The 13147-nt window shown below is 35.0% G+C and overlaps 1 protein-coding gene across 1 annotated transcript; it reads left to right on the top strand.

Annotated features, from left to right (window-relative positions):
* The first annotated feature begins 265 nt into the window (after nt 1–265).
* On the top strand, nt 266–12860 carry LOC120782272 (protein takeout). The gene is made up of 6 exons (XM_040114463.1): nt 266–1046; nt 5163–5281; nt 5360–5481; nt 11928–12061; nt 12173–12325; nt 12421–12860. The coding sequence occupies exons 1-6, from the start codon at nt 971–973 to the stop codon at nt 12573–12575; spliced, it is 759 nt and encodes a 252-aa protein (XP_039970397.1). The 5' UTR covers nt 266–970; the 3' UTR covers nt 12576–12860.
* The last annotated feature ends 287 nt before the right edge of the window (nt 12861–13147 follow it).

Raw genomic sequence — 13147 nt, 5'->3', positions numbered from 1 at the left:
AGCCATTCTTTGCTTACTTTCAACATTTTTGTGCTCTACACGTTCGGCTCTTCTGGCTTAATTCTAACTTGTTGGTAAAGGCTGTTGGTCACATAGACACAGGTACATGTGTGTGCGTAAGCTCTTGCTTATGTATTGTGCCATTGTGCCCCACTGCAGCATACAAATTTGCTTTCTCTGCTCGCGCACTTTTATTGCCTTTTCTTTTTTGGCTTTCTTCATTTCTTTTGCTGCAGTCGTCCGCACACATAATGGATGGACACTTTTGCCTCGGCACTTCTGGCAACACAACCTGGTTAAAACACCTTGGCCGACAAAGTTTGAGCTCATTTGTGGCCGAAACCGCGTGAAAGTTGTACGCTGCCGCGAATCTCCGACGAAGAAAGGAAAAATTTAAGAAAATACAAAAAAATAATAAAAAAATATAAAAAAAGTTCAAAGTAAAAGATTCGAATAGGAGTAGCCGCACGTGTGTGTGTTTCTTTACATAAATTCTTGCGTTCGCCTAACGAACGTTGTGAGCACTTGAAGCCTATATATGGTATATAAATACCTCTATATTATATAAATACATGCGTACTAATTTATGTTTTATTGTGTGTTACGCGTTTTGCTTTGAGTCTTGACCTAATTTTCCTGCTGCTGGCATTCCAGTGATATTTTGTTTGTTTTGTTGTTGTCAATATTGGCCCTTGTAGAAAGGCCGCGATATCGTGTCTCAAAGTGAAATTATTGTTTATTACTTAAGTTCTGTTAAACCGAACGCCAGCTGCGTTTTATTGCACTTTCGCTGGCAACGATCGCTCAAGAGACACCTTAACGACACTAATATCAGTGAAGACGTTACACTTTGAAGCGGTGCTAATTGGAATCACTCTTCAAGAGGTGTTAACTAGTTTTGTGCGTTTTTTTCTCCGCTGACAAAGCCAACACTTTTACTTTCCGCACGTTGAAAATAAAGTCTATAAATATGTTTAAACTCGGTTTGATTTCGATTTTAACACTAATCAGCTGGATTGCAACAAATGCTCAGGACGATGTGCAACGTAAGTGTTAAACTTATTTTTTACTTAAAAAATGGCTCCGAAGTGTTGCCTCAAAAAAAAAATCATATTTTTTGCATGAAGGAAGTATTTTTGGAGCAGTTATGTATTTATATATATATAATAGGGTGTTTGTTTTTTTTAACTATTCATTTTTTTCAATCCCATCATGAAATTTTCTTGGAAATACCCCAAAAAAATTCTTGAAAATTTGAGCTCTTAATATTAACATTAAGGACTGGACCAGGGCACGTAAAAATTTTCCATTGAAAATACACCACAGTCGTGATTTTTTATCTTTAAATTTCTATAGCTCAGAGGCATTTTATGGCATCGCTTTGACTTTAGACACATATTCCTCAGAATTGAACACTCTACAAAAGTGCTCAGTGCGACGAAGTAAAAACGTTATAATAGAAACCACCCATTTTGAAACAAAATTTTAGGTTTTGGTTATAAAATGGTTATATATTGGTTATATACTTGGTTATATATTGGTTATATCATAAGTGGTGTTTCGAGTCAAATTTTAACAAATATGTAAAAAATATATACATACTATACTAGGGCTCTTAAAATTTTTCGTATAACCTAAAAGCCAATTATTCGTATATCCGGTTTGTAACCGTTCATATTAATATTAACTGATTAAAACTATTCGAATATTAGCCTAGAGCTCTAATACATACAGTATTTCAGAAATTTCATAACGATAATAGTTCATCAAATCTACCAAATACATTACTTCAAATTTGACCCGGACTGACATAAAACATACACTTTCCGGTGTTTCAATAATTATTTATTATCGCATTCAAAAAATGCTCTTTAGCCAATACAAGCATACCAACTTACAATTGAATTTTTCATACACTCGTTACTCGACTCGGCTGGCATAACCTTCCGTGCCATCAGTGAATTTCAGTTTTTGATTCTTTTTTGAACTAACATTCCGTAGATTGTTGCACAGTTTCAACGACATGTTCATAAACCCATGTCTCGTCACCAGTAATGATAAGTTCGATGAATACATACATATATGGTACTCAGCTTCATTATCAAGCATCTCTTGTGCGAAACTTACTTAACGTCGTTTTGGCAGATTCAGGTCTTTTGTTACGAGTCTAGCATTGACAGGTTTCATACCCGAAAGCTTAACCAATATGTGTTGAGTTGATAAATAAGAAATATGGAGATCCAACACGAAGATTTTCAAGCACTGTGTCTTCAACTTTATTGATTTAATCGTCCTTAACAGAGATGGATGAACGAATCGCATAAGGTTTTCATGGTTTCCTCGTGTAAAAAACGGCCCAGTTTCAGTATTTTTCCAACACGAAGATTTTCAAGCACTGTGTCGTCAACTTTATTGATTTAATCGTCCTTAACAGAGATGGATGGACGAATCGCATAAGGTTTTCATGGTTTCCTTGTGTAAAAAACGGCCCAGTTTCAATATTTTTTTCTTATAAAAAATTAAATATTTTATTAAAACTCTTTATTATTCAGAAGACAAAAATCTTAAAATGATTTTGTGAAATTTTCAAAACAAAATATTGAAAAATGTGTCATTACGAGGTCATTTCCTGCAGTCTCTCGAAAAAAATGTGCCTTCGCGTTGACAGCAGCACTTGATACCGGTTTATACGGAGTAAAAAAGAGAAAATATATGTTTTAATTAAGACCACAAACTAGGTATGGTACGAAGAAAAGACAAAAATCAAAAAAGAAAATTGTATTTTTGGCAGACATTGAATGAACATTTCTCAACGTGTTTTGTTTTTGAAATATTTTTCACTGCACACAAAAATCCTTCGTTCCACATCTCATAAATTATATCTCAAAGACAAGTGTAAATTTTCTTTTAAATCGGTTGAACAGTTCGTGAGGAATCTTAGGAATCGGCATTGAAAACACAGTTTCGAGAGAAACGCGTATCCATAAAGCTTTTCAAGGCTGTATCTCCAAAACGATTACTCGCATCAACTTGAGAATTTAGTTCAATGTTCTAGAGTTATTATAAAATTTGATAAGACAATAAAAAAGTCGAGTTTTTGAAGTCGGTAAAGCTATGTAAGGCGAGTTTTCGATGCCGTCACGAGCTTCAGTGTACGCATTGCGTCACTCAAATACTTGTGTTCGTGATAAAGTAGACTCCTCAAAACACTACTGTAACATATCACTCATAAACATAAACACTAATTGTTTAATGGAGAACAAACAGTACACTATGTATCTATAATAAAGGAAGGTTCTTGTCAAAGACAACATTTTTATCGTTTAATAGTGTAAGTCTTTAAACTTTTTGCTGCAGAGAAACGTTGTGTCATTATTCTGAATACAAGTAGTTTTACATACAAATGAACATGCAATAACAGTGGCAACTGTCAAATACCCAGAATTAAAGTCAAAGCTCATTCTATGCGCACAAATTACTTAATTAAACGAAACTGCTTGCAAGCTTAAAAAAAACAACGCAAAGAGCCAATAATGTTATGAAGTACTTAATATTTGTGGGCATTAAATTATTGCTTTATTGCGCTTTTCTATTAATCGTTTTTCAATTAAGCGCATATATGATTTTAAGTTTTTACTATTATGGAACAGCAAATCTTGTTGTTTGTCGCATTCGTTTTTCATCGTATGCAAATTTATGCCGTGTGCATTGTTAGTGTATGAGTAATTTGCGACCGTGTTTGCGTTTTAGTGCTCATAACCGTTATTTTGTGCAGTCAAAACATCAATTAAGTGGTGCAGCAGTTTATTATATTTTTATACCCTGAACAGGGTATATTGAATTTGTCACGAAGTCCCTATGAAATGTATATAAAAGGTGATTTCGAGGTTCCCTATTTAAAAAAAAAAAAACACAAAAGCTTCAAATTTATTGAGGAACGTTTATTATCATTCGAAAGAACATTCTTTAGCATTTATTTTTTGAAGATTATCTCTTTCAAATGTTGGTTGCGGCTACGTCTCAGATGGTCCATCCGTTGAGTCTAATTTTTGATGACTCATTTCGACTGGTCACTGGCGAATAGCACGCGTGATAGTTTTGATGTTTTGCTCCATGACCTGATTCGAAGCAGGATCCGCATAGACTTTAGACTTAACATATCCTAAGGGGAAAAAGTCTAACTGTAAGATATTAAACGATCTGGGTGGTCAATCGACCGGGCCAAAACGTGAAATTATCTTCTCACCGAAGTGTTCTTTCAATAAATTCATTGATTGATGCGTTGTGTGGGAAGTGGCGCCGTCTTGTTGCAACCAAAAGTCGCCGAGATCACGAGCTACAATTTCAGGCATCAAATAGTCGGTTAACATGGCGGTTATGTTCTTACCGACATCATTTTTGTAGAAATATGAACCGACGATTAATCGGCTCACAAACCACATGATATCGTTGTTTTTTTTGTATAAAATGACAGCTCTTGAATCGATTTTGTTTGCTCTTCGTCCCAAAAAAAAGAGGGGACGGAAACTTTGCTTGTTTACATACCCATTGAGCCAGAAATGTAGCTCATCGCTGAACAAAATAAATGGTCTGCATGACGAGCTGAGTCGATTTAGTTAGGCATAGTCGTCAGTCTTTTGCCCTCGGTTTTCGAGATATCAAACTGAAATTTTGCTCACGTACTTTTCTCCTCAATAAGCTGCTCACTCGTCTGAACCGCCAATATCGGACCACTATAGCATAACGCTATCAAGCAAATGCACCAGACCAAATCAAGTTATTTCATGAAAAAATTTTTTATTTCACATGATATCTTCAAGAAATTCCACTTAGATTATTATCATAGACAGCGCTACAATCTTTGAACATATTTCTCAGACTGAACACTATAACTTATAACTTTTTTGACGAGATATCTTTAAGAAATTTGGCATAAATTATTAGCCGAGACCACCTTGCAATCCTTGAGCAAATTGTGCAGATCGGACCACTATAGCATATAGCTGTCATATAAACCGATCGTTCAAATCAAAATAAACATCTTTTGATACCTTTTTATGCTACAAGAAATGCAACTGTGTAGGGTATATTAATTTCATATAACGCTTTTCTTGTTCTTACTGAATTTTCTACTAGAACTTGTTTTCTTTTTCGATTTTCAGCCTATTTCCTTCAACAGTGCCCGCGCGATGAGGAATACATTAACGAATGCCTGCGTGACAGTGGCAATAAATTGGTGCATTATTTGCGCCAGGGCGTACCTGAGCTGGATATTTATGATGTAAGTATCGGGCAGTTGCAAGCACCAAAATAATGCTTCATCATCAGTTGTGTACTATTTGTGTTTATATAATCTTAGATCGAACCGGTTATCATTGATGAGATTGGTATTGTGCTGGGCAGCGGACCGGACGGTTATCGAGCCCTCTTCCGTAATATACAAGCATATGGTGTTAGTAATATAACTGTAACAAATGTGCGGTGAGTATCATAGAATATTTAAAACTACAAACTCGCCAGGCTTGCAAATATATGCTGGCAGGCAAATATTTAGTTTATAATTGTTTATATATACAAGTAGGTTATACTTTATTTCACAATAAACTTGCTATTGGTTCCAGGACATAGTGAAAACTTTGGTAACTGTGAAGCAGATGAACTAGTTAGAAAAAGCATCACCCAGCAATTAGACTCCGAAAAATAGAAAAATTACCACTTTTCCTCTAGTTTAATATCCAAAATATCCACCTAAATAATTAGTCCAGACTCGTGAGAGATATCGAGCTCTCTTGCCACTCTCTAACACTTGCCTGACGATTTTCAAGCACCATATTCTTTACTTTTGTAATATTTTCATCAGTTGAAGAAGTCGAAGGTCGTCCAGAACGAGGCATATCTTCAGCAATCTCTCAACCGTTTTTGAAACCAATATCTAAATTCTCTCTACGTACATATATATAAACTTCAGATATTAAAATATATGTGCTAGGATGACAGAAGAAAACGATAGTGAACTATTGTCAAAATTTCCAACAGGAAAGACTGTAGCTGTTAGTTTTTCTTTACTGTTATTACTAGCAGCAAAAACGTAGCGCAGTTCTCGCTAACATTATTTTTAATTAATTATTTCGTTTTTTTTTGTTCAAAGTGTATATTAAATTTCGCCTAACATGTCATCAACAATGTGTTATTTGCAGGGAGAAGTATGAATTAATGCATTACCTAACATTTAATTCCTGACCAGATGTAATATTTTGTTTTTTCTGCATTTTATGTAAAAGTTAATTGCCAATGCCTTGAATGTAGTATTTTGCGTGCTCTCAATGAATATACACCTAATATCATTTCAATACGGCAAAAAGTTGCTAAATCGATTTCAAATATTAGGGAGTTGAGATTATGTAGTTAGCGAAAAAGATTTGTAAAGAAAAGTTGTTGTAGAGAAAAGTCTTAAATAATAATCGCACTTTTGTAGAACTCAATGACGGGAACATTGAACCAGAATTATGAATCCCAATTCCCACATCTAACAAAATACACATAGAACTTTAAAGTATGCACAGTGACGCATAACAATATTACAATATTACTTAGATGCATTATGGGTTAGGTGTAGTCAGAGCCATGAAGAAATTACAATTTCAAATAAGTTATGTTTCTTTAGCCAGTAAATTATTTTATTTTACAAAATTTTATAAAACAAAAAACATGGCATCATTACTTAAGGGTTCGACTTGACTTTTTAGAAATTTGAAAAAAAAAAAAATTTTTAAAGTAATAGCTCTTTGTCTTGAATCAGTTTCAACCGAAGCTACCTGCGATGACCATCATTAATTCTTGTTGGATCAACCAAAATCAATTGGATAAAAAATTCGTTTTACTAACAGATCATCTAGTGCTTAATTGCAGATTTCTTTCTTAAAACAACAAAATAGTGATCTAAAATTTTTTCCAGAGTTTCGAGGAAAAACAAGTGGTTAATTGTTAATAAAAAATCAAAATTAAGAAATATTCTTCGATCAAGTACTATTTTTCATGTTTTCAAAAAAAGCTATATAAATTTCATTGAAATCTACCGAGCGGTTTTCGAGTTACATTGGTCTCCAGTTCAAAAAAAAAATAGTTTTGAGAGAAACGCGTTTGAAGTTTTAGATTTACGTTCCAAAGCGGTTCTCGGCCTTTGCTAATTATCGAATAACTCGAAAAATATTTATTGGCTTAACTTACGTTGGATAAAACAGTTTTGCTTATTTTCGCTAATATTTATAGAAACAGGTATTTAAAATATTTAACATTTTTATTAAAATTTTTTCTACAATACTACTTTGTAGAATTTTATATACTTAATCTTGTCTTAAAATTGCGGCTTTAAAAACCTTCCGAACACCACATTCCCTAGAAAAAAGCATCAATAATCATTTCAGAAATGGAAAGTGAATCTCGAGGCCAAATAATATCCCTCTTTATACATATATCTATACATACATATAAATATGTATACAATGAAATCCATTCAAATATCAAATCGGCGTAAAAGTAGATTTTAAAGCCGCAGAGAGATCAGGAAAGCGCTTGAACCTATTAGTCAAATGTACGTTTAATATGACAATCAAATATAAATGATATTGAATATGAAACAACGCTAATATAAATAATACGTAATGAAAATTAGAGGGTTAGTAATTTGAAAATAATGTACATTAATAGTATACATTAACTTCCTACTTACTCCGACCCACGAACAACGAGTAATAATTGGCAATTTTTATAATATTTTGCTGAAATGCTCAAACCCTTTAATTTTATATCGAACATTTGTGAACTTTTTAATTAACTCGGTAATGTTATGAGGCTATTCGGACTTTGTCGGCTTGTCATTAACTCTACGGTCAAGCATGAGGCAAGGTCAAGTGAATTGCAGTCACTTACTTTCTATACTGTTATGGCTAAAACCATCGAAAACATTTTAAAAGCTGATCAAACAAACTTTAACAATCCGTTTCGCTCACATAATCTATGTATCTTCTTCTTGGTTGGCATAGACACCGTTTAATCGGTTGTGGCCGAGTCAGTCGTTCTTCTTTTTCGCTATTTGGGCCAGTTGGAGATTCCAAGTGTAGCCATATCCTTCTCCACCTGGTCTTTCCAACGGAGTGGAAGTCTTCCTCTTCCTCTGCTTCCCACGACGGGTACTGAGTTGAATACTTTCAGAGCTGAAGTGTTTTCAACCACTCGGACGACATGACCGAACTTTGCTCTCGAAAACTCGCAACGCTGACTCATCAGCTGCTGTCATTTTACTTGCCTCTGTACCATAAAGCAGGACGGGAATAATGAGTGACTTATAGAGTTTTGTTTTTGTTCATCGAGAGAGAAACTTACTTCACAATAGCCTCCTAAGTACAAAGTATCACCTGTTGACCAGCGATATTCTGCGTTGGATTTCGAGACTGACGTTGTTGTTGGTGTTGATGCTGGTTCCAAGATAGACGAAATTATCTACAGCTTCGAAGTTATGACTTCTTAGTTAGGTTAGGTTAGATTAAGTTAGGTTAAGTTAGGTTAGGTTAAGTTAGGTTAGGTTAGGTTAGGTTAAGTTAGGTTAAGTTAGGTTAAGTTAGGTTGGATTAAGTTAGGTTAGGTTAGGTTAGGTTAAGTTAGGTTAAGTTAGGTTGGATTAAGTTAGGTTAAATCGTAAGGTTGTGCTAAAATTATTAATCTCATTTAGACAGATGGGACATGAAACTTGTTAAGCTTATCACAAATTTGTTAAGAGGGTTAGCTTCTACAGAGATATTTCAATTGCAATCTGGTAAAAGCCGGACAATAGCGAAGGAAGTGACAAAATGATTCCATCTGGCCTTCCTCCATACAGCTTTGGAAAATAGCGTCCGAATTTTAGGCATAGGTGAACTTATTAATTAGTAGTCAGAATACATACAATTGCGGCGATATTGACTTGGTTAAGAGCCAATAGTTGGGAGTATGCCATAAAGTTCATTCTAGCTTAAAAAGATGTCGGATGAACCCTAAATTTCATTCTAGCTTAAAAAGATATCGGAGTCTCATAAGTTCAGGTTGTTGACCAGCGCTTGCTGAGCTCACTGGAGGTCCAATAACAGAACCCAAGCAGACATCGGAAAACCGACTCGTTTCTAGTTGGCTGAAATTGGGGAAAATGTGTCCTCTGCAGAGGCTTTGCAGTTTCCGGCGATTGCGCTGTGATCGGACTTACAAGTCTAATATGGAAAAGGCTTGAAGCTATTGCTAATGTGGTGATACACTTTCTGACTGGTGCAATATCTTAATCAATGCAATTACTGAGCGGTAAAGCTACAGTTTCTTCCATTTCAGCCTCTGAATGAGTGAAGATTTTATACTACACACATATATATTTATTCAAAAAAATCTTCAACTCAAATACATATCATAATTACTCGTAAGCTCGCCGTAAGAAACTCAAACCTAGTCACACTTGTGCTGGACCACTGTGCCGACTTCGCTAATAAACTATACGTTTTCCTTATTGCTGGTTTACTTATCAAACTACATACATAAGCAAATGTACAGAACTTGCATACGTAGATATGCAGTCGTGTGGCTAAAAATGTGGTAGCCAGTTTGATGCATACATACGAGTATAGTGGTGCTTATGGCGGCGTATGAATGTTTATCATACGCCATCGCAAACTGAAGCTCAGCGGCCAAATTTTGTTTACGCTGCGCCTGCTGCCATTAACGAGCGTCGCGTGTAGTAAATTAGACATTAAAATGATTTGTGAGCACAAACCAGTACATTTACACATGTTCGCATGCAAACTAGAAATCGGACAACACATACATAAACGCTTTGGTATATACATACACATATGTATTTAAGTGTGTAAATGTGCATAGAATCTAAAGATGTTGCTTGGAAATTACATAAATGCTGATTGCTACTTCGTGTGGACTTTGAGTAAAAACACAGAATGTAAACACACACAAAAACACATGAGAATAGGAATACCAAAAACACATATCAACAAAAAGCAACACTTGCAACGCCGGTGTTGCGCTGCATTCAAGGTTAAAAGCGTTAAATGTTTAACTCGTTTACGCCTTTAGCTGCAACGGCGTCGTCGACTGACTGCAGCCAATTGAGAAATTTGCTAAATTGTCATTTGGTAAGCACTTTTTGGTGCGACTTGAAGTTGCATGCAACCGTTTATTGCGCCCATCAGTTGGTATGTCTACTTTACACAGTGTTTGTTGTATGGAAACAGCTACTTTGCCAATTTATATCAAGGTGAAGAGTACAGCGCCGACAAATTTGGCCAGCGTCGCTTCTTTTGTTGGCATGCGTTTGTTTATATTTATGTATGTACGGTTGATAAACATTGACATGCCAAATGAAATTGTTATGTACGACTGCCATTCACTAGGCCAAGTCAATATGGCTTAGGTCATGGTATACGGTGAAGCTCAAGTCTTCGCAACTGGACTTGAATAGTGCAAATAAGTGGGCCACTGTTAGTTGTATGCAAATAAGTATTATATATTTTGACATCAAGCATCGATATTTGAGCAAGAGATTTATGATTTTAGCGTTTATTATAAGTAGTGTGTTTTGGACTAAATTAATTGGTTTATATCTAGGTACTATAGTATGCAGAAGATAAATCATTAAAATCACCGATTCAAGAACGTAACAAATCAGAAGAAGGGTGCTGGAGAGCAATAGCAAGCTATAATAAGCATTATTTTTGACTGCACAGATGTTTTAATACCCTTTACTGCACAAAAAAAAATATTTATCTAGAGTTTGACCGATAAGTTTGTATGGCAGCTATATGCTATAGTGGTCTGATTTGCATAATTTTTTCGGAGATTGAAGGATTGTCTTGGCAAATAATATGTGCCAAATTGCGTCAAGATAGTTTGACTAATAAAAAAGTTTTCCATATAGGGACTTGAGTTTAATCAATCAGTTTGTAAGGCAGCTATATGCTATATTGGTCCGATCTGAACAATATTTTCGTGGATTTTAGTGTAGTGTTTGATATTAATCTGTGCCAAATTTCTTGATGATACTTTGGCAAATAAAAAAGTTTTCCATATAGGGGTTTGAGTTTGATCGATCAGTTCATATTGCAGCTATATGCTATAGTGGTCCGATTTCGGCGATTCCGACAAATGAGAAGTTTTTAAAGGAGAAAAGTACGCGTGTAAGATTTCAGATCGATTCAGTAGCATATTGGACTTTTATCACTTTGCTGGATTGAGGAGAGCGCACAATACACCTAAGGCCGCAGTGCATTCCTCGTTTCTCAATCAATATACTGCATAGGGTCTCCGAAGTTTCCTTCTGGGTGTTACAAACTTCATGTGAAGCTTGTTATAGCTATAAAAACTAGTCTCATTGGAGTCCGTTAGACGCATCCTTTCAGGAATGGATCGCGAAAGAGTATAACCGACGGCTATTGTCATATCCCATGAATAAGTAAAGTGTATTTTGACTCTAGAACTATATTTTTGATAAAAAGTTCATCTAGTCGAAGCTTTTAAGTTATGCTTACCTATAAAACCCGCATATAATCAAAATTCAGCCACCTTATTAGCCACTTTGTCTGTGGTCAAAGAAATATTCATTACAGAAAGCACTCTAACACTGTTAGAATATACTGGTACTTATCGTACGAGTTAGAAGAACAACGAATTTTCGTGTATGGCAAGCCTTTCGAAACACCATTTGACATTTAGCCCCTTTCTACTGAGTTCTTTCGCTCCAGCATCTTTTCACCAGCAAAAGTTGAACGCAAATATTAATAAATATTTATTTCAATCCAACAATATTCTCAATATTTCATGCCATAAACATATCTTTCTCTCTCTATTTTTATATTTTTTATTATTTATAAATATTACGCCATTCTCCTCTCTAACAGTTCCGATTTGGAGACTCTACAATTTCAGTTGACTTGCGAAATTCCACACATTAAAGTGCGTTCGCAATACCGCTCGACAGGCGTCTTGATTTTGGTGAAAGCCTCAGGTGCTGGTGATTATTGGGGCGAATATGGTGAGCGTCACATTGTATACTTTTCAATTTTATATTTATGTTATTTTTACATTTTCATAATTATAAAAAAAAAGAAAACATATTAATTTATTATATTGATTTTTACCTTAGATGGCGTCAAAGCAAAAATTTACTTCAAAGCCATACCCAATTTGGCTGACGATGGACGCACATACCTAACAGCCGATCAGGTTAAAATGGATTTCAATGTAAAGGAAATAAAAATGGGTGTGGATAATATTGCTAATGGCAACACAGTGATACGTGAGTATAGCCCGAGTCGTCGTTGTTAAACTATACTGTCAATATGTATTTGTGTGAAGTGTGTGTTAACACGTCTGCCATATTTCTCTTTACAGAGGCCGCATTGAATCTCTTCATCAATTCCAATGCACAGGAGCTGCTGAAGGAAATGAAACCGGCGCTACGCACGAAACTCACGCTTGTCATACGCAACTTCATGGATCGAATATTCGCTAAAATACCGCTCGACCAATGGATCAATTTGAATTAGTAGTAGCGTTGGCAGTAACGCATATTCTCTTAAAGTAAAAAAAAAAGGTCCAACACTTACCAGTTAATTAGCTTAGCGGTAATTTAATGTATTCTTATACTATTAGCAATTAGTCACACCTATTTATTTCAATAAATTATTTAAGATATTTAAAGGTAAACGTTTAGAACTAAAGTTGGCACTAAGCGACAAAATAAAATAACCGAAACAAATATTCAGCGTTCGCACGATTATAAGAAAATTGCAGTTCTACAAATAAATGTAATTTACTACTTATAAATTAGATACGAGTTTTTTATTCGCACATACTACTTATTAGAAATAAATACATAAATTATTTAGAAAAACCGTAAGCTCGTTGAAAACCGTTCAGTTGCACGAGAATCGGACTTTTCAAGAATTCATGAATATGTGGTAAAGCTTAGTTAAACCTAACAGATTTCACAATTTCTTTGCGGCAAGTTATACAAACATACATATAAACAAGTACATAGTAGATACAACTGATACATACATACATATATTGAAATGAATGGCACATAACGCATTAGGCAAGTCGTTACTGAGAAGTG

Source organism: Bactrocera tryoni, chromosome 1, assembly GCF_016617805.1.
Source record: "Bactrocera tryoni isolate S06 chromosome 1, CSIRO_BtryS06_freeze2, whole genome shotgun sequence".
In the NCBI taxonomy this organism is placed as follows: domain Eukaryota; kingdom Metazoa; phylum Arthropoda; class Insecta; order Diptera; family Tephritidae; genus Bactrocera; species Bactrocera tryoni.
The sequence above is the reverse complement of the archived record's forward strand: the minus strand, read 5'-3'. Positions and strand labels throughout refer to the sequence as shown.

Bases quoted from the DNA above. Each gene is read 5' to 3' on its own strand.
- LOC120782272 (XM_040114463.1), top strand. From the start codon at position 971: ATGTTTAAACTCGGTTTGATTTCGATTTTAACACTAATCAGCTGGATT. The intron at 1,047-5,162 runs GTAAGTGTTAAA...TTCGATTTTCAG, and splicing joins TGCTCAGGACGATGTGCAAC to CCTATTTCCTTCAACAGTGC. The intron at 12,062-12,172 runs GTGAGCGTCACA...TTTTTACCTTAG, and splicing joins TGATTATTGGGGCGAATATG to ATGGCGTCAAAGCAAAAATT.